Source organism: Plectrocnemia conspersa, unplaced genomic scaffold, assembly GCF_051122295.1.
Source record: "Plectrocnemia conspersa isolate PC_06_02 unplaced genomic scaffold, ASM5112229v1 ptg000001l, whole genome shotgun sequence".
NCBI lineage: Eukaryota > Metazoa > Arthropoda > Insecta > Trichoptera > Polycentropodidae > Plectrocnemia > Plectrocnemia conspersa.
This window is the reverse complement of record NW_028277165.1, coordinates 24065465-24092715: the sequence shown is the minus strand read 5'-3', so window position 1 is coordinate 24092715 and position 27251 is coordinate 24065465. Positions and strand designations below refer to the sequence as shown.

Below are 27251 nucleotides of genomic sequence, written 5' to 3'. Positions count from 1 at the left end.
TGTTAACATGTCAATTTTACATCTCGCATAAGATTATCGGAAAAGGTTAATCTATTTATGTCCAAAAGCATAGTTTATTAAACTGTTTTGGCTTTACATCCAATTTTCATTGTGGAAAATTAGACTTTTTCAATCAGATCATTTGTATCTCTTTTTTTGTCAATATTGGACTATTGGAAAATTGTTATAATTTTCTTCCTTCTAAATTTGGTTTATATAAAAGTAATTTTAACACAAATATGAGAATCAGTTCACGTTTTATAGCAAATTCAGCTCATATCATTGAACATGTAAATTAGTGCTAACGAATTTGGCAAATAAGGTCACATAAGTCACATTTAAACTTCGTTCAATTTTTTCGTAGTGCATCTTTGATGCATTACGAAAAAAAACGAGTTATTTGAAACACTTTTTTATATTTTTAAATAGTTAAAATATGGATATTAAAACTGCAATTCGGTAACTTATATGGTCCATTCTTACTTCCATTAAAATCAATTCAAAAATAGTTATCCCAATATCACAAATAAAACAATATACAAAATCACATCTTTAAAATAGTAAGTAAAAATAATAAAAAAATAATTTTTACAGAAATCGACTGAAATATTTTCATTAATTTATCTTAAAATTTATTAAATAAAATTGTATCTTTGAAATATCATAAATACTAACAATAAATCAGTAAGTTATCGTCATGATAGGAAAATTGATAAAATATTCTTTCTTCTATATTGGGTTTGCATAAAACTAGTCTTGTCACAAACATATAGTTGTGTTATATTAAGTTAATATTATTTAATATGTAAATCAATGCTAGACGAATATGTAAAATAAGTTAAGTCACATTTTAACTTCATTTAATTATTTCTTAAATAATAATAACTTATAAAACATGCACAGATTCTAGCTACAGTGTAAGTCTATCACCAATTTGTATCACCAATTGGCTAAATTATGGATATTAAAACGACAATATGGTTAAGTTACTTTTATTAGGAACAATGATAAAACGATTATCTCAATTTTTCCCACCATTCTGATACATACTTTAAAAATCATATCTTTAAAAAAGCAAGTAACACAAAAAATCATCTGAAAAAAATTGTAATTGAAAGTTATGCAATATTTTAATTAATTTAATTAAATGGATATTTTAATAACAATTGTTTAGATCGATTTATCTCAAAAGATAACAGTATTTTTAAGTAATACTATGCATATGATCATCGCACATAAGCATGATTTATATTTCTGCTGCTAAATAACGATTCTAGATCTATTTTTGATCTATGGACAAAATAATTTGCGCATTGTATATTATAATACGTCTAATTAAAAAATATTGCCATTTTAATTCAACGATACAACGATACGACAAATCATAAATTAAATTTTGAACATGGGTTATTTTAAACTTATTGATCCAAACGTGTCCTTAAATTTTAGTGCTGCTGAGTACAACCCAATCGTATATTTTTATTTTATTATCTCAGTCCTACTTCCAAATTAATAACCTGTCGCTTGAAAATATTTACTAGCCAGCTCTAAAGATGTGTTTAAGCAATTTTTAATCTCATAAGCATCATATAATAAGCATTGAGCCATTTAATTTATTTTGTATGAATACAACGATTAAGTTCTTACTAATACATTAAAAATAAAATAAGTTAAACAACGGTAAACATAAAAAATAAACGACCTTCATAAAAACAAACACAAGCAAAAAAAATCGACTGAATAATGTCAGTTAAAACTATTTGCTAAAAATATAATAATGATAGACATTTTGTCACATTATTATGGCAAATATTCATTATGATTCACACAATTTTAGTTTGAGGAACTTTGTGCATTAAATAAATGCAGAGTTTATCTTAAATTATTATATTGGGTGGCTCGATCAATCGGATCCAATATCAGAAGCTCTTCTGGACCAATACATGGCCTGGTTCTGAATCTAACCGATCTCCATGATCAGCCTTGGATTAGGTGAATATCCTTTCACCTGGCTTTGTTGGCAATGGCGCCGTGCAATTCTTTCATGAAAACGTCACGAGATGCACTTAACGAAATTGCAGAACGATGAGGTGTAGGCATTTAATATTTACAATAAATAATATACTATAAGATATAAGCTAAATAAGGTTCAGATTTCCCATACTAATCCTAGGATTCATAGATATAGGAAATTGAAGGTGTGGCTTAACAAAAATATTATTAGCATACAGATATAGGTTCAGCTTTAAAGCATATTCATAAAGTGATACCATTGTTTTGAATAGATTTAATATCAGACATTTATATGTATTTGTATTATATACTCTTAAGATATATGTATATGTATACAACAACAGATTACATTAAAATGTTGATTTATTCATTCTCAGCTTTTTAAACGGCGTCCATAAAAAAGTGTTAATATATGATTTCGATTCGCAAACGCAATAAAGCCTTTCAAATGAATATACGATCGAAAAACGAAGCTTTCATCGAGACGAACAATGTTGTTTTAGTAGCAACGACGACAGGTATATTATAATTTACTTTTATTTTGATATAAAATAAAATAAGGAGACGCTAATGGATTATATTCTCTGACCTAACGTCGAAACACTAGAAGCGAGCCGCGGTTAATGGGTCAATAAATCAGAGTTGTTCAAACATTGCGGTCGGTATAAGATACCACCAGACTGCGGGGTACCTTCCAAGACTGAAAATGATGATGCCATCATATATTTTTTCTGATGCTTCTCGTTCCTTAACCTCTTTCGTCTGCACCATTTTTTCGTGGACTATGCAGATAAGCATGAAGTCATTTTTTATTGCGGTCTGAGGACGCGCCTTTTATTTCAATTTTTAACCTTTGTTTATTGATTGTGGCTGTTTGGCGCTATATTTATGTATTATGTGTGTATGTTGTAGATTATTTTAAGGTCGTTTTTTCGGCTTTTAAATTTCAGGGCTACCAGACATATGCTATGCCACAAAAATTCATTCATTTTTAAAATAAATATTATTATATTAATAGCGTTACATTTAAATTAGTAACAATTAAAGAAGAGCAAAAAACTTTATGGCTTACTTCAATTAAATTATTATGATCTTGCAAAATATATATAATCACTTTAAAAATACTTTTTAATATATAATAATACTTAAAACAATATCGTGTAAGTTATTTTCTACGTCAAATAACTTTGTACATCGACACACATATTCTCATGGGAAAATCCCTATTATGACAAAGCACTTTTACTGCGGCAACCTTCTCCAGGATTGATCGTGACGACAAGTCAGATGCCGACTTTGTCCCACGCTTTTAAAAGGATAATCGGCCGATGATTGAGTTATACGCCGCACTCAGGAGACAACCGAAATCGATTAGAACCCAACTTGACATCCTAATGGACCGTTTTTTCAACTAATGAGTCTGAGGAATTCATTTTTTACAATTTTTCCCGAAGCTAGACCGCGAAAATGTCGATTATTGTTATACGAAAAAATAAACACTAGATCCTTGAATGCGACGGAAAATTTTCAAATTAATATATGAAAAAAAAAAAATACTGTAGATTGTTGAATGCGACGGAAAATTAGCAATCAGCTAAATTATAATGCAGCAACTGGCTTATCGTGATGCAGTTTTTCTTTAATTTCCTGTGAAAACCGCAAATTTTAAAACGATAATGTAAAAAGACCTCGACGCGCGGTGAGAACGCAAACTCGCGAACAACAAATTATTAAGCTGTTAAAGGTGACATCTAAGATTTTATTTGTTATAAAATGCATGAAAAATTAAAGCGTTTAAAGTTCGTGCTCTGAAGCAGATTTATCAATTCTTAATCTCGCCAAATACGAAGTTCGTTTAGTGATCTGTTTATTATGTGCGAAAAGAGAAACTGCTACCATATTTATGGCAAGGAAGTTACGAACAAGCAAAATGTTCTATGAATTTAATTTTATTACAAATCGAATAATAAAAATCACTTTGATAGGCATTGATCAATCAAAATTAAATTAGGTGCCAATAATCACGAATCACTTAAAAAACAGACGATAAAAATATCGAAATATGTACATATTTATATGACATTGTTTTTTATAGAACGGTTTCTAGTTATAGATTATGTTATCAAAATATGCGTATGTTAGATGATATAAAATAGAGTAAGCACTATACTTCATTTCTTGATTTATTAAATATATTTGATAATGTGAAAAATATAAGAACATCAAATAAAGAATAATATTTATAATAAAAAAATAATTTTTAATTTTTTTGCCACAAAAATATATTTTAAAAAAATATAAGGGGTTCTTCTTGAAACTCGCGCATTTAATCACCGTAACCACGACAAAAATAATTAAATTAATTAATAGACATTTAATTATTCAATTTTATTAATTATTAAATTAAATAATTTAATATTTATAAAATTGCTACAATATACATTTTTTAATTAAATAATATACAGGAAATATAATAATAAAATAAAATGATTTAAATTATCGAACATGATTTTATTAAAATTGAATGATGTAAATAAACGGACCACACAAAAGCCTTTGTTACGTCCAGGGAAAAAAGGTAACACATAAATAGCACGTTGTAATTATTTTCCGATGCAAAGAAAGAATATTTCTTGGTTATATATCACCGGATGATAAGAAGTAGCATAAAGTCACATATGTTCCGTTGCACAATTCGACCTGCGAAAGATGTCCATCAAAAAAGGTCACATTTTAGAGGCGTGGATATATTTCACTACATGGTTATGATTCGTCAGAGACTTTTCATTAGCTATGATACTTAAGGCCTGTCTCCAAGGGATGAAGGGCAGACGATGGACCACACAAGCATATACGGTCAGAAACGGCCTGAGACGATCAGAGAGGTACTCCCAGAGACGATCAAGGCAGAGAGGAACGGCCACTGCCACAACTACGAGACCTCCGAGGACCATAATCCTTCCGCCAGTTTTTCCACCACTGCTCGGGAAAAAAATATACCATATTTTGCCGCAACATATGTTAAATAATACAATAAATTATTACTAGTTAATAAAAGCATTTGCTCTTCACTATTTATTTGCATATATTCGTAAAATTTTTTTAGTGTATTTAAAAAAATAAAACATTATATATTTTATTGAATGTCTAAAATTAAATAATGCTAAATCTGGTTGCATATATTGATAATATTCGCTAATAGATTAACCAGCAAAAAATGTCATTCCATGATATATTCTATAGCAGCGGTTCCCAACATGTGGTACGCGTACCACCGGTGGTACGCAAGTGGATAGTGGTACGTGAAAAATAATCAGTAATGGCGAACATAAAAAGTAAAAAAATCATAAAAATATCATTTAATCTATTGTATTTTTCCTAAATGTAATTTTTCAGAAAAGCTCGATGACGATCTTTAATGTTAATGATAAAATTGAAAGTATGATTAAGAAATTAGATTTTTGGAACAAGTGTATCGAAAACAATCAACCGGAAGTATTCGAAACTCTACATACTTTTTTAGTTGAAAATAAGGTTAGCTTGTCTCAAGATTTACGAGAACATATAATAGTTCAGTTAACAGAAAAAAAAACGTTTTTCATGGATTATTTTCCCAAACCCGAAAACAAAGATAATAATTGGATTTTAAACCCCTTCTATGCAGAAAATTTAGAAAAAGCTTCATCGTTATCAATAAAAGATAAAGATTAATAGACTTGTCAAGTGACAAAACTATACAAGTAAAATTCGAACAAAACAATCAAATTAATTTTTGGATTAACATCAATAAAGAATATGATGAACTTTCTGAAAAAGCTCTCAAATTCTTATTACCGTTCACTTGTATGGAATTAGTAGAAAGAAATTTTTTTTTTATATGTTTTTTTAATAAATAAGTATCGAAACAAATTAGACGCAGGTGTAGATTTAAGGGTATATCTTACATCTTTTGAACCAAATTTCAAAAAATTATGTTCTTCGAAACAAGCAAAAGGATCTCATTAAATTTATTTTGCTTGTATTATTGTGCTTATATTATCGTAAAATTTGCTTAAAAATTAAACTTATAGCTTGATAACAATGTATTTTAATCTTAAGCAACACTTTCATAACTATTATTTCCTATAATAAATAAAAAATTTTGGTAATAAAAATATTTTTAAATACAATTTCATTAATATTATTATAGTTAAAAAAAAATTTCGCCTGCGGTGCTACTGTAAATTTGTAAGAATGAAAGTGTAAATTGTCTCGTTTTCTTCAGAATTTTTTTTACATTTACTGTGTTTAATTAATTTTATAAACAAATATTTTCTATTAATATCAGTAATTTTTAGAAAAAAATTGCCTGCGGCGCATTTAATTTTTTTTAATACAAATAATTTAATATAATTCTATGTAATTTTTTTAATAAGAATTAGTTGGTAAAAAAATACTTCCTTAAATGTCCTGCTTTTGAATTTCGACAAGAAATGAGCTTCGGAACCTTTTATTTAAAAAAAATATTGTGATATGTAAAGTTCAAATGTCTCATTGTTACCAGAAAAAATAAAACCTTTGGTATTTCGTACCAAAAAATTGAGTTCTGGGAAATAAGTCACCCTATAAAATTTATAATGCAAATAGAATAACAAATTTCCCGAAGTACAATCATTTTTACGAAGTGGTACAATTAAGCGTGATGTACTACCAAGTGGTACGCGAGCCAAAAAAGGTTGGGAAACGCTGTTCTTTAGCAAAAACATCACTGAAATATTGATTGTAAACTAAAGAATAGTGTGTTTCATACATCCCACAAAAGTTGTAATTGATTCAGGTGTCCTATTTCAAGAACAGGAACGTCATTTGGGGGGGGGGGCAGAAATGTAATTTGCTTGTTTGTTTTATTTAGATGGAAAATTTTATACCTATCATTGTTTAAAATTAGATATTATTTTCATATCATTTATGGAAACTTCACTGACATTGTATTGTGCCATTTATTTTAATAGTAAAAAAACACTGAATTTTTTTAAGAATCGCCAGATAGCTCTCTAGTTTTATAAAGAATGTGCTGAATAATTCTTCTTTATTTTTTATAGGAATATATGTCATTAAAATATTATCCTGGATAAATGCAAATTCGATGTATAAACTGGTTGCTTTTTATTTCGATCAATATGGATAGAATTAATGTTTTATTTTTGCGAATGGTGCCAATCATAATTATATGACTAACTTAATAAGACGTTAAAAAGTTGGTAACTGTAACATTTCTCCCTCTAGTTGCTGACACAACTAATATCATTGTGCCTTGATTTCTTTCAGGTGCTTCACTAGCTATTTTCCAGTATAAATATTTATAACTATTTTTTTTATTGCATAGCATCAAAATATTTATGCAATACTTAGCCAGTTTTTGGCATGTATTGTCAAAATGGAAAGTTTTTGTGGTATGGAAGCAATGAAATCAAACCTGTATTGCATATAAATAATTTTAAATAATAAAAAATACTTCTGGGTAATGTAATCAGATTGGTGTCAAATTAAATATAAAAATGAGTGATATTAAAATTGATGGCACATTTATAATGTCAAATTTTACAGAACTATATATGAATTTTTGTATAAATGGTTATATGTATATATTATAACAACCTATTATTATCATATTTTAAAATAATAAAGACATAATGTATTATGTCGGCGCTCGAGCGGCTCAAAGAATCCGATTGAAAAAAAAAACACATTGTTAAACCCAAAAATTAATACACACAAGTTAAGGCCTCGTTATTTCGAACCAATCCGATTAATTCGATAATGGTTAGCGTGACTGAGTAAATAACACGTTTTGTTTTATTTATAATAACAAACCAACAGTGATTTATTTATTACCAATAAAAAACGGACAACCCTGCTCACATAAAAATAAAACAATAAAAAATATTTTTAGTATTTAATAACACGCCAAACAATTTATTATAATTTCGTTTAATGTTAATATTCAAATTAGAGGCTATTAAAATTATTTTTAAACGATAGCTTTAATGATTGGCGACACGCAAGGATTTGATTCAAGATGTTTGTTATATATGTATTTCTAAAAAAAAAATATAACTAACCTTGGCAAGATGGACAGCATTGTCCTGGAAGAGGTGGTCTAGGATGTTCGCAAGGCGTGTAACATTGAGCTTCAGCTTCAGTAACGACTCCAGCTTCACATCTTAGGATCTTGCATGGATCGCCAGGTTCGGTCCATTCTGTATCGCTATCATGGACAATACCATTGTATAGACATCCTGTAATTTTATTTATTATTAAACATACTTATTAATTAATAATATAGTATTTTATATAACAATAATACCTTTGCATTTAACGCAACATCCTTCTCTCCGCATTTGCATATAGCAATTTTTCACATCAGGACAATGTTCGTGGTTACATTCTACGAAGCCATTCTGTAACAATGAAAATACAACATTAAATAAAATAACATAGATATATTGCGGTGGAGAAAAATATGTGTATATATTTTATGTGTAATAATGAGCAACAAAGACTATGTTATCATGAGCGTTGGCGTTTGCCCGTTAACATTATCACAGTTTTGATACGAGAATTAATAGCACACAATCGATTATACCAACACGTGCATAATATATTTATTTTAATTACTCTTAAATACATCATTTTAAATATTATTAAAATCATTTATTCATATGATGTTAAGGAACATATTTTACACTCTTTCGAAAATATAATATACGGATAGTATAAAATAATAAAAATATTTTATCAAGCATACACGTCGACGCGACTCAAAAAATTCGTAGATCAGTACACTATACAATAATTTCGACAAAAATATGGATCGGTATAATTAGCCAGGGGTTCGAACCAGAACTGAACCGAAAATTACTTAAATGCATAAAAACGTTACTACACAGTGATTTATTTGAATACATTTTTAATATTTTTTTCTTCTAATTTTATTAAAAATAATCTTAAAATTAAAGCGGCATACTTGTACATATACATTGTCTTATTTTAAAATTTATTCTATACGCTATTCGAATATCTAATGCCCGTCGTTCTCATGCACTTTCTCGAGAGCGCGCGTAACTCACGGATCTCCAATTAGAGTAGCGCTAAACGACACTGTGTTGAACGCGACCGATAAGGGTTGTCACTCGTAGATAATTATTATATTCTTTTTAAAGCCCAATCACGATCGTATTGCCGATGCCGGCCTGTCATGTTCCGATCGTGACGGTACATATTTATTGCGCCTACCGTACTCGGCGGTAGAGATGGAAATCTAAAACGGACGGAATCATGTCGTACACGATTATATTATGTGCATTTTCTGCACTACCATTATGTACTGAATCAGATGGCGAAATAAATAAATCTATCCATGGAAATCGATACGCTGAATATGCGTTTATTTGAATACGTTCGAATTGTTGGGAAATAATGTGGATTTCAATACATTTTGTAGGATGCTGATACAGATCTGTTTAGTATAAATCTGTAAGGATTAAACATGTATATTTATTACTGTTAAATATACATACATTTAGAGCAGTAACAATATTTTGCATTGTGAGTTTCTTCAGTCTTTTAAAATCTGCAAACGTATGGCCATATATTTTGTTACGAGCTCGAACTCAAGCTTGAGTAAAAATCATTTATTCTAATGAATTTAAATTTAAGATGAATTGAAACTAGCTCTAGTTTTATAATTTATAAATAAAAGTATATAACATTATTATCTTCTTATAATGGTGTCGCCACTATTTAAGATAGTATATAGTAATTTTTCGCGTCTAAGGGCTAACATTTTTAGATTGGTTCGCACAATAGCTAATCACAACGGTAATATTATAATTTGTGGTAGATTTTAAAAAAGGTTGCTCAACTGCAAATGCGGAAAAAAATAATCTCAGTTAATCTGTAAGCTATTAGCTAATAGAATACCAAAAAAGGTTGCAGTTAAAATTAAATCCAAAAAGTTTTAATTACATCTGAAAAATAAAACAAAGCTAATATAATATTATGTGCCTCATTATTTTGGTGATAACTTCGTAGCCAGTGAGAATTTTATTACATTATATATATACATATGTTGCGACAGACGATAAATGGCGAGATGTTTTCTACGAGCGGTGGTGCAGAAGCTGGCGGAGAGATGATGTCAGTGGACAGATGTGGCAGCGACAGTATATTTTCCGAGCGATGGTGAAGAAGCTGATAGCGAGAGTGTGTCCGCGGTTGGCGGAGCTGCTGTTGGTCTCTTCGAGTGGCTTTTGTGACTGCCGTGGGAGGTCCTCATCGGAGTCCAGGCTTACATATCCAGGTATGCAAAGCTTGCTATCATTAAGCCAATTGCTGCAGTCGTTTCTTAAAATGGCGAAATAGGTACACGCCTTTAGTAAGCGACATTCGCTTGATGGGCATTGTCCAAGGTCGTATTGCATTGCAACGGAAATCATGTTGATCCGGTGATTTATTATATCCGTGACCGTTTCGCAACAAAGAAATATTCTCTCAATGACGGAGAATATTTACAGTAAGAACTTTTAAAATTTATGCGTTTTTTTCTGGTCGTAATGAAGGCTGTGTGTGTGAATCTCATTCTTTACGCTATTTTTTTGCCTTGTTGATGGATGATCATTTTAGTCACAGTAAATTAATTAATCAGTCTGTTTTGGCTGCAAATTCACACTATTTCAGTCCGGTTAAAACCCGAAAAAATCGCAATTTCACAAAGCGCCTTAAGAAAACAGACATTTTTGGAAAATAAAGTCAAAGTACATCATTCGTAATCAAATAATTTTTTCATCATCAATATAGTAATAGTAGGGCATCCAAATACCCGGCCTAATTCATTACCCGGTTATACGGATATTTTTCGGAAAAGAACCGGGTACCCGGTTCGGTTCCGGGTAATTTTTGTAAGCCGTTAAGAGTCCAATTTTTATTATATTTGAATATTTGATTGAATATGACGTGATATATTTAATTTTAGTTTAATAATTAATATTATTTAAAAAAAAAATAAGGTATTGAAATAAAATCAATATATTATGTAATTATTAATACTTTACTCAATCAAAATATTTTTACATTCCATCGGTAGGTACATATATACATATACTTACATACTACATACATGTGTAACAGTACAAAACCGAAATATTTATTTTAACACATATTTGATAATAATAATACAAATTGCACATGAAAAATACTGAGGAAATAAATTTTATTAAAATTACAAAAAAAAATTAGATGATTGTATTTATTATTTGTATTATATGTAGGTAGAGATTCAAAATAATCCTTATCTATGCATTCGCTTATTTTGAAATCTATAGGTCGCTAAGTGCTGTCCCTTTTTTTGTCGTTCAAATACGTTTGTCGTTTAAGAACGCCGATTCGGCTCTTCCATTTAATTTGAAATAATGGAAAAAATTTCTTAAATGAAATTAACCGGATACCCGTAAAAAATACCCGGTTTTCGGTTCCATGAAAAACATGGCGGGTAACCGGGTACCCGGTTCCTGTGCTACCCGGTTCGAATGCCCTAAGTAATAGTATCATTAGCCAATTTAATAGCAAAGCTATTAAATTGGCTATTGATGTTACTCACAATGTGCTCGACACTTCTAGCAATTGATTAAATGTAATATATTGGGACACATTTCTGGAGCACACTGGAGCACCACATTAATATATCTCTAAACACATCAACTCCACGGTATAACGCATACTTTTAAAATTTTAAAGAGTTTATATAGGTAGTATCTTTTCTTTGCTCTCAAGCCAGATTAAAATAGACAGTGGGTCGTAGTTTGCTAAGCAATTAAAGAGTCGATGGAAGGAAATTCTTTTAGATCTGATTTTTTATTTCTGAATCTTGTTAACACTAAGATTTTTTTATTAATTTAATTTGGAGTTTTGCCAACCATTAAATGATTTCAAAACCCTTACGAGACGTGTTCAGAAGATTATTGGTAAAACTTCACCGTCACGACAGTCTAATTGTTCGTCGCTTCACAACGTAGCCGAGAATTGTCTCAATTTTTGTGTCAACTATACTGTCTCAGAATTACTATAATTGCATTACTACTCTTTTCATACATTATTACCCAGAAGAATAAGTATGGGTGAATATAATGCGCGTCATATTACAAGCCAATTTACATTTAAAAAAGGGCATTCTCGATAAAGTCGAAGTCATTATTGATCTAAATTGCACTTCGCAACAGATTTACAATGCGGTTTAATCTTGAAACATCTCATCGATGACACACTCTCGCGGAAAATGCCAATCATAATCAATTTAACAAGTCAGTTTCAGTTTTCCGAGAAGTTTGCGCATATATTTGCAGAGTCCACTTAGAGTTACATTATGTGGTGTTTGTATTGATGTTATTGAATGTAGAAATATATTGTGGTATTTTTTTTATGGACGTTTAAAATAACTGGATAATAACTCGAATCAGATGAAATGCCCGAATATTATAAATGCGTATTTACAAAGCAATTATGTGCATGTGTATATTTTATTTGTTAGAAGTATACCATGTTTTAATATAAATAATAATATAAATACTCAGATTTAAATCATTGTAAGTATAATATATGTTAATATTGAGGCATATTTATGCATATAATTCAGTATATTAAAATTTTTGGAATTAAAAAAAAATCAAGATTTTAATTTTATTTTAATCATTTAATTATGTTATAATCCTTTATTTTGGGTTAAGATACTATACTGTTATTTACTTGGAATAATTGTAAATTGAGTATCAGTGCCACTTTGCTTACATTATTTTTATATAAGTGTGCTATAAAAATCTGCAAAATAGCAAATAGTAAAAAAGCGTCTAAAAAAATAATTCGTAAATTATATTGTAGCTAAAAGCAACTCAAAAAATGATTATAATGAAAACATCATGAGATAAATAAGAGGATCTTACTAATTCTCTTTGTTTTCTATATTTCTATATCTTCATTAATTCCATATTTTCATGTTTGTACTAAAATAGTGCAAATTGAATTTTTAATATTATTTCCTTAGAATATAGAGTATATGTTAACCATTAATATTTTTTCGACGATAAAAAAAATCATTAAGTAAATAAATATTTACATTTATTCTGTACAACGATTTTTATTTACTTGTCAGGTTTTACGACTGTACTTGCTGGAAAAAGTCAAGGTTAAGCTCATTACATTTAAACGAATAGAGAAACTATTTCTTAAATATATATTTTTGTCGCCAATATCAATCAACGACAACCTCATTATAATTTTAAAAACATTACATCATAATGTAGCTGTGAACCTCAGGATAAGCTCAATATGATTTCGATTAACGAAGAAAGGCAAATAAATAATAATTAATTTTTATTTCATACACCCTGTACACCTGCAATATTAACAGTTGAAAAAAAAGCGTTTATTAAAATGAGAAACTGCGATTTGTAATCCGCTCAGATTCGATAGTATGATAATTATTATGAACCGCGATCATTACTTCATCTGCGAAACTAACTAACCAAATCTATCCCTTATGATCTCTATCTTTTTACAAAGAACCAAAGAGAGACACAACGCTTCCTCTTTGGCCGATCTTTGTCCGGCACACGAATATACTCGTTTTTATCTGCATTGCGATCTAGAGATGGCCGTTTCGGATAAGGAGAGTAAAAACCAGTAGCCGTACGAAATGTGTCCGAGTGCCACTCGCATTATTTTTGTTTACGACCGACACGCAATTAATTAGGCGAATCGACCAAATTTACAGCCGAAACGTGTAAATAAAAATAATTATTATTTCGAATACACTTATGTACACATAGACTGTTCAAAAAGTTACCGAACATTTGCAATGGTTAGGCAAATTTATCACACCCAAGGTATGTTCAGTGATTTATTAATTTTGAGATTAATTAAACAGTTCATTGATTAATTATTTATGTAGTTTTAATATTGATGGTTTTAATCTCACAAAATGCATTGCTATATTTAATTATTATCTGGATGTGTAAAAATTACTATTAAAAACATATACTTGTAATTGAGTAACGGAAAATTATGTTGCTGATTAGTATATTCACATTAAATAATATTGTAGATATTATTTATATTATTTGGGGGTTCCTCAAGGGTCCAATCAGGGCCTTCTACTCTTCATGTTATTTATTTAAAAATTCAGGCTATCTTCTGTATTCAGATAATTTTAAGTATGTGGCGGAGGGTCGATTATTTCGATTGTCTCGCAAAATAAACTTTAAGAAAGAAAAATCTATTTCAACACTAAGTTGTGTTGCTGGAGCTCCTTAAACCATCATTGCCATTTTGTATATATGATGATATGTATTTTTATTTTCCTCCCAAAATATGTTTTTTTTTTTGTCTAATATTTGTACATGGTTAAAGATATTTAATATAAATTCAATGTCCACATCTGTAGAAATAGGAAGCCTATGTGCCTCTATTGCGAATTCTTTACTTCTTAAAAAATTCTGATGTTTCACTAGATGCTTGAAATATTTCATTAAAAATTATAATTTGTTCAAAATATTTTTTTTGTATTTTTTGTGAACATGGACCGGACTGAAATTAAACATTTTTTTTGGTTCGGCTCCGATTTTTATTCCGACAAAAATAACGGTTTCTCCCTCTAAAACTGCAAAGTAAATTGTGAGTAGTCCCTGAAAAATAAAAATAAAAGTTCGGAAATTTTTTGAACAGCTCACGTATACTAAAACTGGCCGCCGTAAATTACGTTAATTGAATCGGCGTTGCGATGCGACGACCGGTTATATTTTACCAGTCGCCAACCGGTACTGACGAACTGGACCGGTAGCGAATCGGACGTGTCCGAAATTGGATTGGAGCACTTTTTAAGAGTGTGCAATTTTACGGCTTCGGTAATTTACGGAGCCCTTCCGCGGTTTTAATTTTTTGGGTGAGAAGTAATGAATCGTAAGCGAAGAGCCGCGAGCTATCGAGTGGTACGCCGAAGAAATGCTCTTAAATATGTTAAAACAAAGTTTAATATATATAACAAACTAAAAAGTCAATACTCTGAATGTTTACTACTTTATTTTATCCAACTTGTCATTTCAATTTAGTCCTATTAAAGCTATAACGATTTTTAATTTTCATGGAAAAACAATGATTCCGGGCCTCATGACAAAAATGGCATTTTATATATTTTTTAACATCGTAATTTAATCTATTGAATACATAATAATAGGTACGAGTTAACCCTTTCTATGCTACAAATAAACACAGAAATTAGTTGTGACGTATTTTCTGAAATAATATTTTATGAAAAATATTTCAATTAGGCATTAAAAATTATTAAAAATATCTACTCATAATATTTACTTGATAATAAGTCGTGTTTTCTTTGCTGCTCAGTGTTGCCATATAGTATATTTTTACTCCAGGTTAAAAGTATAATAATAAAATCATGCCATCGAGATGAAAACGCTCGATTATTAAGCGTTTATATTAAGACTTTTTTTAACAATATATATGATATAAGTGAGAATTGAATAAAGTACATATAAACCAAATTTTGCTCAATTGGATGGCGCAAAAAACAATTATCCCTTTTCAAAAGTCAAAAATCCACGCCAAAAGCAATAAAATCGTGCCGTCGCCATCGCAGTGGGAACGCTCGTTACCGAGCGTTCTATACTATGGAGACGCAGAAAAAATCTTTTAGTTGCTTCTATTTTTTTGAGCTCCTGTTTACTCATTTTCCTCCACAAAAATGCATCTGCTAACGCACTGCATTGGAATACATCTGAGTATTGTAATGCTTCTTTGATCCTTAAGTCCCAAAGTACTTTGGCGTAATATACGACCGTAATGTTATTAAAAATTACAAAGGCACAAGTTGCTTACGACAGCCCTGGCGACGTTGAAAAGTTAATTTTCGTCATTGTATGAATGCTATAGAGTGATGGTAATTTTAAGCGTTTCTCTATAGATGGTTCTATATTCCTTAAATCTTGAAATATGGATTTTTGCGAGGGCTTGTTAGGAAGCTCGTGGTAATAGGATCGTGTCTCGGCGTCTGAGACACAGATACATTTGACTATTCAACTCAAAAATATTTTCCATCTGACGAATAGAACAGAAAAAAATTGGACTGTAATGTCTGCACTACACTCTCTGTAAGTTATCCGAACCGAAGTTACAACTGAAGTCACCCGAGACCTACGACTTCAAGTAAGCGACCACACTGCCACAAATTTCATATGCCATCCGGACGGCGGCCGTGAATGACGTCCGGATGGCAGCTTCTGTCACGTACAGCTGGCATATTTGCGCGCGATCAAAAAATGCACCAAATAATCGCAATTTTTAAATTGTCATTTTATTAAGTTTGTGTGGGCACTCACCAATACAATATCAGTGAAAACTTTTCGGTCGTAAATATTCAATTTACGCAAAATCTTTGTCGGCTTTTGCAAAATGCCATAAGGCATTAAAATTATACTTCAAAAAACGAACACTACATCTGTGACTATCCTAGAATTTGTCGCCATCGATTCTAAATAAGAATTCGTTATGGTGTGACATTTATATAAACCGATCTAGGAAAATACATAAGGATATTCGAAACAATTTTTTTAACAAAATCAAGTACCACTAATTATTTTTTAAAGATTTATTTTATATGAAAAAAAAATATAATAAAAATATCTGTTAGAAGAATATAATATCAAAAATATAATTAATCCCTTTTGGTGCCCTAAAATATTCAAAGATGCCAGTAAGAGTCTGTTGAAGTCCCCGATAAGCATGTGGTATTATAACTTGACTACGTGACCACGATGCAGCGCTCGACATGCGTGTTAACCATAGGACGCCTACGCGCATACTGAAATTGAACCAAGTTACTCGTTCTATCTCAGTTTGCGAAAAACCATATCATTATCTCTCTCACTGTCGTCGCTTAGCACGCAAGAGAGCGAAAGGGAAAGTATCTCACCGCTCGCGCTCGAAAGAGCAGCTCCGACTTCGGTCCGTTTGCCGACAATGTTCGGAGCTTGGCCAACTTCCAGAGAGTGTAGTACAGGCATAACAAGAAATGTAATGAAAACAGCGTGAATTCAACAAGCTTTAAAACGTCTTCAGTGTGCTGTTTTAATTTAATAAAATCAATGAATCTTTCCTTGATGGAATAATTATAATATTCTGTAATATAATACCATATTTTATAATTTGAGTCATTTGCTTACTGTGAGCACAAGCATAAGAAATGAAAAAATACTTTGCATATAACTAATGAACTTTTTATAACTGATAAACTTTGAATCTGAAAGCTTAGAGTTGAGAAAAAACTGAGAAGAAACGCCGTGTTTCAGACATATCAAGATTTTTTGAGATCCACCAATTTATAACAAAATTTTCACTGTAAGATAATTACAAATAAAACATATTTAAAAATATAACAACTTCCCATAATTTTTAGTTATGCATTAATTTAATTTATTTGTTAAATCTTTATATATTAACAGAGTCCATAGCTTAAGATGACTTATTTATTAAATAATATTTATTCAAGTAATAAGGTTTTTTTGATAAATATGTAAAATGCTGCAAATTTTTATAAATAAAAATACTGTTGCAAAATGTGATATTTTGTACCAACTGAGTAAGTCAATCAGACGTAATGAATACTCACAAATAAGTATTGTGTTAATCACCAGACTGAAAATCTAGGAATCGGTGACATCTATATTATTAATTATAAACTATTATGTGCTGTAAAATTTATAATCAATAGATGTTTTTTAATAATAACGCCAGGGCTCGAACCCGCAACTTAGAGTTACTAGTCTGAGACGTTACGGACTACGCTATTCCGTCCTATATATTAATTACAAAATAATTATACATTTTTGCAACGTAATAATGTATAATAGTAGATTGTCGCCCATGACTTTGGAAACCATTGCTCTATATATAACACATTGCAGTACATAGAGTTGGATATCTATGTTTTAAATCAGTTAATAGCCCTTGTTTGTCAACAAGCTGGTTACGTGGTCGTGGCTCGGGGGTGGTAGTGGGTGAGTATTGATATGCATGAATTTGATACTTATAAATACTAGAAAACACACGCGTATATAAATAGTCGCAAAACAGTTATGCAAAATGTCGTTGTCATGACGCGGCTAATGTGAGCAGCACACAATAAAACTAAAACATCAACTAGCGAATAATTCAGATCGGAAAACATTATGTAGATTAACACTTATATATAGTACACACATGTGAATTTCTATGCCCACGTTGTATCTTGGTATTGAGCGCGAAATGTATGCAAATTGTGGTTTTAATTGTGCAATTTGATTTCTCAATCTATCGCAAAACTGGACTGCGTCAATTAATAATAATGTGAAATGGAACGATTTTAAATGCTAATTCAATGTAAGCATTAGATGTCTTAATACATTTATCGAGAATACGAGATAAATGTGATATTAATAATATTATTTGTATTTAAGATTAAACGTAATATAGTATTAATTTAATACAATTACTCAGTGATCATTTATCTGCATTAAATTATTAAAGGCAAGTTACCCTAGAAAGTATTTGATATAGTAAAACTACTTTAAAGACAATTCAGTCAAATCAAAAATATAAACTGAGCCAACACATAAAGAAGATCAAAGTATTTTTAAACCGAAATTTGGTCAATAGAAGGGCGCAAAAACAATTATCACTTCTCAGAAGTCAAAAATTCACGTCAAAAGCAATAAAATCGTGTCGGCGCCGTCGCAGTGGAAACGCTCGGTAACGAGCGTTTCCACTGCGACGGCGACGCCACGATTTTATTGCTTTTGACGTGGATTTTTGACTTCTGAGAAGGGATAATTGTTTTTTTGCCCTCTCCTATTGGTCAAAATTCGGTTTAGATGTACTTTATCCGATTCTCACTAATATAAACGCTAAATAATCGAGCGTTTTTACTGGGCAAATTCACTATATGGCAACACTGAGCATCAAAGTAAACAAGACAGATCTATGAGTAAATATTTTTTTTAAATATCGACAGTTTTAGTTTAGTAAATAATCTAAAACTTAATTCGCTTCTAAATAAATTTACACGATCAGGTATTTGAGTCACCGTCGTCAGTATATAAATAAAACAAACACTAACTGTAAAACAATTCAAAACATCCGATCAAAAAAAAAATCAAAGCACAAAAATGACGAGACATTATGTTAAACATAAGCTAACATTGTACATGCGCAAATAAAAAAAATGTCGCATACATTTTTTGTCCAACGGCTCGCGCTCAACCCACAAGAACAATAGACGGATCTTCGATTTACATATATATAAATATATATAAAAATAGAAACAAAAATTCATAACTATTTTTTATATCTCACGGCTATTTATGCGGAATTAACTTCAGTCGCCCACGTTTCGTAAGAAAACATCGTTAATAACGAATCGATTAGTCGCCGAGAGAGACAAGTGTTCGATCGATATGCATCCTTAGAACGTTTGTGAAATATAATGCAGCAATTACCGGTAACAATGGCGGCAAGCGCATAATGCGAACGGAGATAATCCATATATGGCCAACGAGACCGGTTCGCCAACGGTACAATTCAATATCACTGTCAACGACACAACAGCCAAAACAGCGAGGCTGTATTGCGAAATGGACAATGCAATTTCGATATATGGACACGCGATAGACGAGGCGATAATGTCTAGTGTACGAGTGGAAAAAGTGCAAGGTATTTATTATTCAATAAGCAGATTTAATCCGTATATTATTTTAATAAATATTTGCGAAACATTCAGGTGCCAAATATTTTTTTTTTGGAACAATAACATCGTCTCTGACAAAATATCGCCTTTGTTTTTGACAAAATATCCGCTTCTGGAAGCTTCCTAAATATTAATATAATTTTTACACCACCCGGAAATTTATTCCAATAAAACATATTACTCATTATTTTTTGTTCGTTACGATTATCCGAAAGAACCTTATGAGAAAGGAGTGCGTAGAAAATTGTAAATTGTTTGTTAAAAATGCGACATATTTTTCTTAAAAACATATTTTTGTGATTGGGATGAGATTTATTTAAATTATTGCACGTTTAATATTAATTTCAGAACATCGCAATAATATTTATTTTCGAAAGATTCATCTCTCGTATAGTAATTAATTTCTACTCATAAGTTATAAATGCTTATGTAAATATTATAGAATAAAAAGTACGTGATACTACGTAACCCTTTTAATGCAAAATAATTTGGTTTCACATATGCAATTAAAAAAAATTGATTTGCATTTTTAATAAATTATGTTATACATATTTTTGTGTACTCTCAATGATATGAGGTAATAAAATGCAATAATATTTAGTTGTTAAAACAGTAAAAAAATATGTTTTTAATATTTAATTACTTAAAAAATTAAAATATAAATCATCTGTGAACAATATTATATATTATCAACTAGTACAACCTATCTTAAGCAACAAAAAATAACATTGCATTATTTTCCAATGAAAAGCGATTTTTATAAAAAGGTTCATTTTGCGATTTTTTTCAAATACGTTTTTTATTTATATATAATTATTGAGGCTTACTTATTTCTAATTGAATACCAATTTCCAGTAAAGCATACTCTGTATGCAATACTTGCTTTTTCATTCCGCCAGCCATCCGTATCATAAAAAAGGGATGTTACACAACAGAATTACTAAGAACTGCTTGGTATTGTTCGATTTGCCTGAGATTAAGCGAATGTATTTATTTTATGATCGAAAATATCGAAAATGTTAAATAATGTTTTTTTAAAACATACATTTCACGCATTTTTTTCAAATACGTATTTTATTTTAATTATTAATAATAATTAACACAAATTTTTAGTGAATGGAAAATATGTCTGAATGGAAATTGTAGAAAGAATTTCGTGTATGCAATACTGCTTTGGTTTTCACTTCGCCAGTCATCCCTATCATACAAAAAGACGCAGTCATTTCTCTGTTACATAACATAACTAATGGGAACTGATAGATATCGTTAGATTTGCTTGAGATAAGCATTACTTATATGTATGTTGACACGTCGTAGAGTACGCTCGGGATAAGGATTCCGGTTTGTTATTGTGTGCGTGAACTGTGTGGCTCAAAACAATTTCGCTCAGAATATTTTTTTTTTTTATTTTAAAAGAAAATATATGTTTATTTAACATACATACATCTGAGCTAAGTTGGAAATTTCAACGGACAATTAAAAATATAATATATAATCGAAAAAAACAGGCATTGATGTCATTAATTAAATATTTGCAAAATTCAAAATCTTTCACTAGTCAAAAAAATAATGAAGTCCTTAGCTATTTTTCAAAAGAAAAAAAATATAAAATGGGGAAAGAAATTATTCGCAGATTGTTTAATGGCTCGACGACTCTATTAAATCATTAGATCCATTGAATAAATTAAAATATTATCATTGGCGCAACGATAAGAATATTAACTTTTTTAAGTCTTACAGAGATTAGTGTAAAAAAACCAACAACGTACGGATTAATGGAAAAATAATTAAAATATTTTAATCCACGGGTAAGAGAACGAATATCTTACAGCGTATATTTGAAGCCTTGATATCAATTAACCCAGATATGCCCAAGAAATTTTGTTCTTTTAAAATTTCATTTATAAATAAAAAAAACAGTGGCACGAGTTTAGTGACCTACCCATGGGACAGTGGGCATATCTGGGTTAAACCAATATCAACACAAAATTATTTAAAATAAATCACTAGAGAAGATCGAACTTCTGTGCCATACTGCACTTTAATGATGAATACAGCGTTGACGAATCAGCGACTGTCCTTAAAAGAGAAAGCGAGACAACGAAGTACACGCTAAATCGCTTCTCCCTCTCATATACATGTACACGCACACAATAACAAACCGGCATCCTTATCCCGAGCGTACTCTACATATGTAAAAATATAAAAAAAAAGTTCTGATGCATTATTGATAATCAAATAAAATTAAAAATCGAGAGCTTTCTGTTGCATATATCTATCCATTTCTGGTAAAAAGCAATTCGTGAAGCGATAATAAATTACAACTAATTAAAATTAAGCTTCAAAATAAATATTTTTTTTATGATAATAAATTTAAAAAAAACATAATAATAAATATACTTTACTGTATTGCATCTATTTTAAAATCAACTAAAAATTAATAATTTGGTTTATCCGTTTTTTTAAATAATTCGTGCCCTTCTCCCTAACATTAGCCCGGATTATCAGGAGTATTATGTATTCATATTTTTTGCTTAAAAAATAGGGATTACGGATATATTTACTTGCCATTGACTGATATAATTAGTTTATGTGCATTTTAAACACTTTACAGATATTGAAAAAAATAAGTATTCTAGTGCGTTCGAACTCATGATCCATTGATCGGTGAACAATTACTGTTACAGTGTTTTTTTTATCTAATGAAGATAATTGAATCGGTTGCACGGATTGTTGATTGCATTATAAATAATACATTGCGCACAATCACATGTCGGAAGCTTATGGCAAAAAGCCGTAAGTTACCTGGCGTCGGCGGCAGCGCCGGTGTCCGGTGACAGGTGGCGCCTCGCGGTTTCTTTTTTACCTCAGATTGGCATTCGCGCACGCTCGCGGCAAGCCAAAACTAGAATCGATATTAATTTCAGCGCGCTTCGGAATCATGACATATAAACATAAATGCCGCACCAGGGCAGGGGCATGCAACTTGAGGCTAGAGCGCACCGGCGCGGGAAGCAGCAGTGACACGGAAGAGCGCGGGAGCAATATTACACCAAACCCTTTTTTATTAAAAAAAAACTCGATTGCAGCACTGATGATTATTAATTAAATAGTTACTGATAGATTGAGCCGTATTAAAAAATATATTAGTCGAGATTGTAAATGTCAAATATGATTTAAACAATTTCGAATAGAAAAATACAATACAATTTCGAATAAAAAAATCGTCAATAATCATGGATTTGGGTTTCTAAACCAGTTATTACCGAAATCAACTAACTGGTTTTACGATCATTTGAAAATAAAATAAAAACTGTTTTTTTGACACTGTTGATCATTTTTTACGTTTATTTTTAAATAAAATAAAAAATAATATTTTTTCCCAAAATCTAAGAATAACGCAAAAAATTTATGAATAAATAATTAAAAAATAAAAAACGGTTTTTTTGGCCCTAATTAAATCATAATCCTAGATGTGGGAGACAAGCAAAGATAGATAGTGTTGTCCTAGCTGCAGAATGAAACCAAATCCTAATCAAATTATCGAGAAAATAAAATAGTATGATTCAACAGTCCATAGACACATTTAGAAGATTTGGAAGGCTTGGAGACAAGGTGTATGGATTCCACACAAATTGAGCGAAAATAACAATCGGTGCGTTTCCCCATATTTTTTTGATCTTGAAGCTGGCTGCCTTTTAATAATCGGAGATCTATTATAAAAATAATTGTAGAATAATGTGGTTATTTAAAAAGCAACTAGAAAAATCTACATCGAAGCCCGGACTCACTGTAAAACACTTTTTTTGTGTTTGAAGAAATTGGAAAGGAATTGTGCATTATGAAACTCTTAAACCTGGCCAAAAATTAATGGACGGCTTCTGGATGGATCATTTGCACAAAGATGTTAAAAAACAGGACTGCCTAAAAAAATAGGACTAAAATAGAAATTGACTCTCAATAAAATAAAGCAACTATTTTATGTCATCCATTTTATTCTCTAGACCTTGCTCCTTCTAACTATTATTTATTTTGATCAATGAAACACTTCCTTGATGGGATAATTAAAAAAAACAGATGATGTGAAAGGATTTGATGAAAAATCGGAATATTTTACATCAAAGTTAAAAATATTTCATGCTAATGGAATTAAAAAATTACCAAGAAGTGGCAGAATGTTATTTATTTAGAAAAAATAAACATTTTAAAATAATTTTTTGATTTATTAAAAAAACAACATAGTTTCTGGGGTTACCAAATATTATTCGTTAATAAGTTTCTTTAAGGTTAATTGTGTAGCTTACGTTATACATAAATAACAATAAAAACACTGTCCATTTTTCCAGTTTGTATTAAAAATATATTAATCATTACAAATATGTATAGAAAGATTTGGCTGTTAAGTCAATAGTTACAAAAATAGATATTACCAATTGTGTTTAAAAAACATTAAATAAAAATTAAGTTCAAACAGAAGCATTACAATATTGTCAAAACATATTTTTAATGTAAATATGGAATCCACAAACCATCAGTAATTTTTTTAGATATCTCAGAAATTTTATTTAGAAAATGGAAGATTTTTAGAAGAATTTTAAAGTTTATTTAAATAAGAATTTGTGAAATAAAAACAATTAAAGATAAAGCTATTTTTTATAAATTGAGAATGCTTGATGCAACTCAATACGAAAATTGCGGTTCATTAACCACAATTATATAATCTAAATATAAATAATAATTGGGTATATCTGTGTATACAGCACGCAGCGAATAGAAGTTGAGCTTCTAAAGGGTTAAGTTTAATTTGTTCGATTACCATAAAAATATTTATGATAAATGCAACTATTAAAAAATATTGTAACAAACTGTACAATATTTATTTTATTAATTAAAAAATAATTAAAATTTTTGAGAAAAATATTGTAACATAAATCTCGCAAGTAAATTTAGCATACATAACAATCCAACTGTTATTTATAAAAAGCAATACTAAAAGAAAGACTTGAATATTTTAGAATCAACATTTTGTAATCCTTTTGTTTTTATTGCACATCCTCATCCACAGAATCCTTATTGCATGAACAAATTTTATTTGACTTTATTTTAAAAAATGATACTGGATCGACAATTAAAATATTTTATTAATATGTGCATTTCATTAGATTTATAAAAATTTAAGAGATATTGAAGAGTGGCAGTGAAATTTTTATAAGCTACAGTTTTTAATCTTCGATTAAAAATAAAAATACATAATAGAAATTATGCATTTTTAAACACACTCTAATGTAATTAGTTATAGGTAATACAACATTATTATTTTTTAAATTATTGTATATATAAAAACTAACAGTTTAATTTTTTTATATGCATTTTAATATACATACTTTGCTGTATATTTTTTTTACGAACAATCAAGAACCCAAAAGTATTATATCAAATTTTATTTAGGAGTACATACATTTTTTTATGTATGTAATGCGAAAGTTCAAAAGTTTTATTGTTTCTGTATTTGAAAAGCAGTGTTCTTCTCTCTGCTGTAAGATTCTAATTTTGTTACATTTTTTTACAGGAGTTTTCAATTTAAATTTACCAAATATATTATATATATAATTATATTAAAATTTTCGCAACCTTTTTAAAATAAAATTGCTTTAATTGTTCTAAAAGTTCTCTTAGGAAAATTATTACTTTTTTTATTAAACTTAAATTAAAGCTAATTTCACAGTAATATTATTAGTAGATTGTTTTAAGACAATATGCAATAAACTAGCAAGTACATAATATTACTGATAATAAGGAAAAACTACAATAAAACAGTGATTACACGTTCAATTATAACAGTGCGTCTTTAAAAATAATCGCATTTACTTTGCATTATTTTATTTATTAGATATTTTAAACCCATAAGTTTTAAAACAATGTTTATAAAACACAAATAGGTAAATAATGTCTTATAATTATAATCCACAAAAAAGCTCGAACGATAAAAACGTATAAATATTAATGACATTATAATTAGCAATCGTGTTGACTTAATTAACTTAATGCTCAACGCTTTGTGAATATTTTAAAACAGGTGACGTCTCAGAATTTCTCGCGTATTTTAATATCAGTTGGAATAATAGCAACCACGTGTTTTATTTTTCCAGGTGTTTATACGTGGACTATGATAAAATATTAATTTTATTACAATTCGACAGTTTGCTACCCCGTTGCCTGCACTCAATGCGATTTGTTAGTTTGTCTTTTTATGAGCAGATATGCCGTAATGATAAATGAAAATAAGCGGTTAGCTTTGTGTGTCTGTGTTCGTAATCAATGGTGACTGATAATAATGTTCTATTAGTCTTGAGTAATTCTATACAAAACTGTTTGTGTCCCGAGGGCGACTGTACGTGCCTTAATTCCATATAATTTCGAATCGATCTGGATTTCGCGAAAATCGTTCGCGATCACTTGGCAACGATAATTAGTATAAAAACCTAGCCGGTTATGTATGCACCATATATAGGCATTATTATCACACGCTTGTGCATGCACAGTGAGGCACGGTGCAATAGTTTCACAATCGTATTTGCCAGTAATAAGTAAATATTAGTAAAAAATAAAATAAGATGGTAAAATATATTACTTTTTTATACACCGTTTACTGCGTTGAATCGTTTATAACTAATATAAAAACAGTATTTAATCATTTGTCTGAGAAAACGTACCATATGTATTAAATCATTTACTTTTCTAACCTAACCTTGCTTAAGCATATATATAAAATTTTATTCTTGAACTGCAATTGTTCATTAAGATCCATAAACTGCGACTCGAATTGAATCAAATTATTTTTCATGACTTTATCTATCAATCTGACCTATCTATAATAACACCTCTAACTTGGGTGATTTATAGACGCTCTTGCATACCATTGATCGTTGTCGTGCAACGACAAGAAATAATATTAATTACTAGAGGTCCATACTTTGGAGGTTTAACTTATATAGTTCACGAGTGCGGTTTTTATTTTGCGGATAACTAAATATCATATATGATTGGCTTTAATTTCTCTACTTTTTAAAAAGACAGTTGTTTCATAAATAGTAAAAAATATTGGTAATTCAATTGCAGAATTTTTTTAGAGAAGTTAAGAAGATATATACATCAAATCAAATATATTTACACGTATAACGCGATGATGCAGAAGCATGGCTCACTCCTACTTCTTTCACTTGACCTACATATGGAACCTCTCCACTGCCCATTCAGGGGGTTCAGATTTGTTTTTTTGAGTGCTCACGTGTCGCTAAAGATTTTGCTCCTTTATTTTATAATTTTAATAATCGATCGTTTTATTATACATTTTGTTCTATGCTTCGAATTACATGGTTTCTATTTAAGCAACATTTCCTGGAACATATCTACCGCG

At 29.9% G+C, this 27251-nt stretch overlaps 2 protein-coding genes across 2 annotated transcripts in view; one reads left to right on the top strand and one right to left on the bottom strand.

The window, feature by feature from the left end:
• LOC148239304 (uncharacterized) overlaps positions 1-27251 on the top strand; it is a 278456-nt gene that overhangs the window by 60704 nt on the left and 190501 nt on the right. The gene's annotated exons all lie outside the window — the stretch shown is intronic.
• Positions 1-27251, bottom strand: part of LOC148239305 (BMP-binding endothelial regulator protein-like) — a 116487-nt gene that overhangs the window by 11509 nt on the left and 77727 nt on the right. The window contains exons 5-6 of the mRNA XM_088187623.1: positions 8360-8453; positions 8115-8291 (exon numbers count right to left, since the gene is read on the bottom strand). Of these exons, the coding sequence (XP_088043749.1) occupies positions 8115-8291; positions 8360-8453 (271 nt within the window). The remainder of the gene's footprint in view (positions 1-8114; positions 8292-8359; positions 8454-27251) is intronic.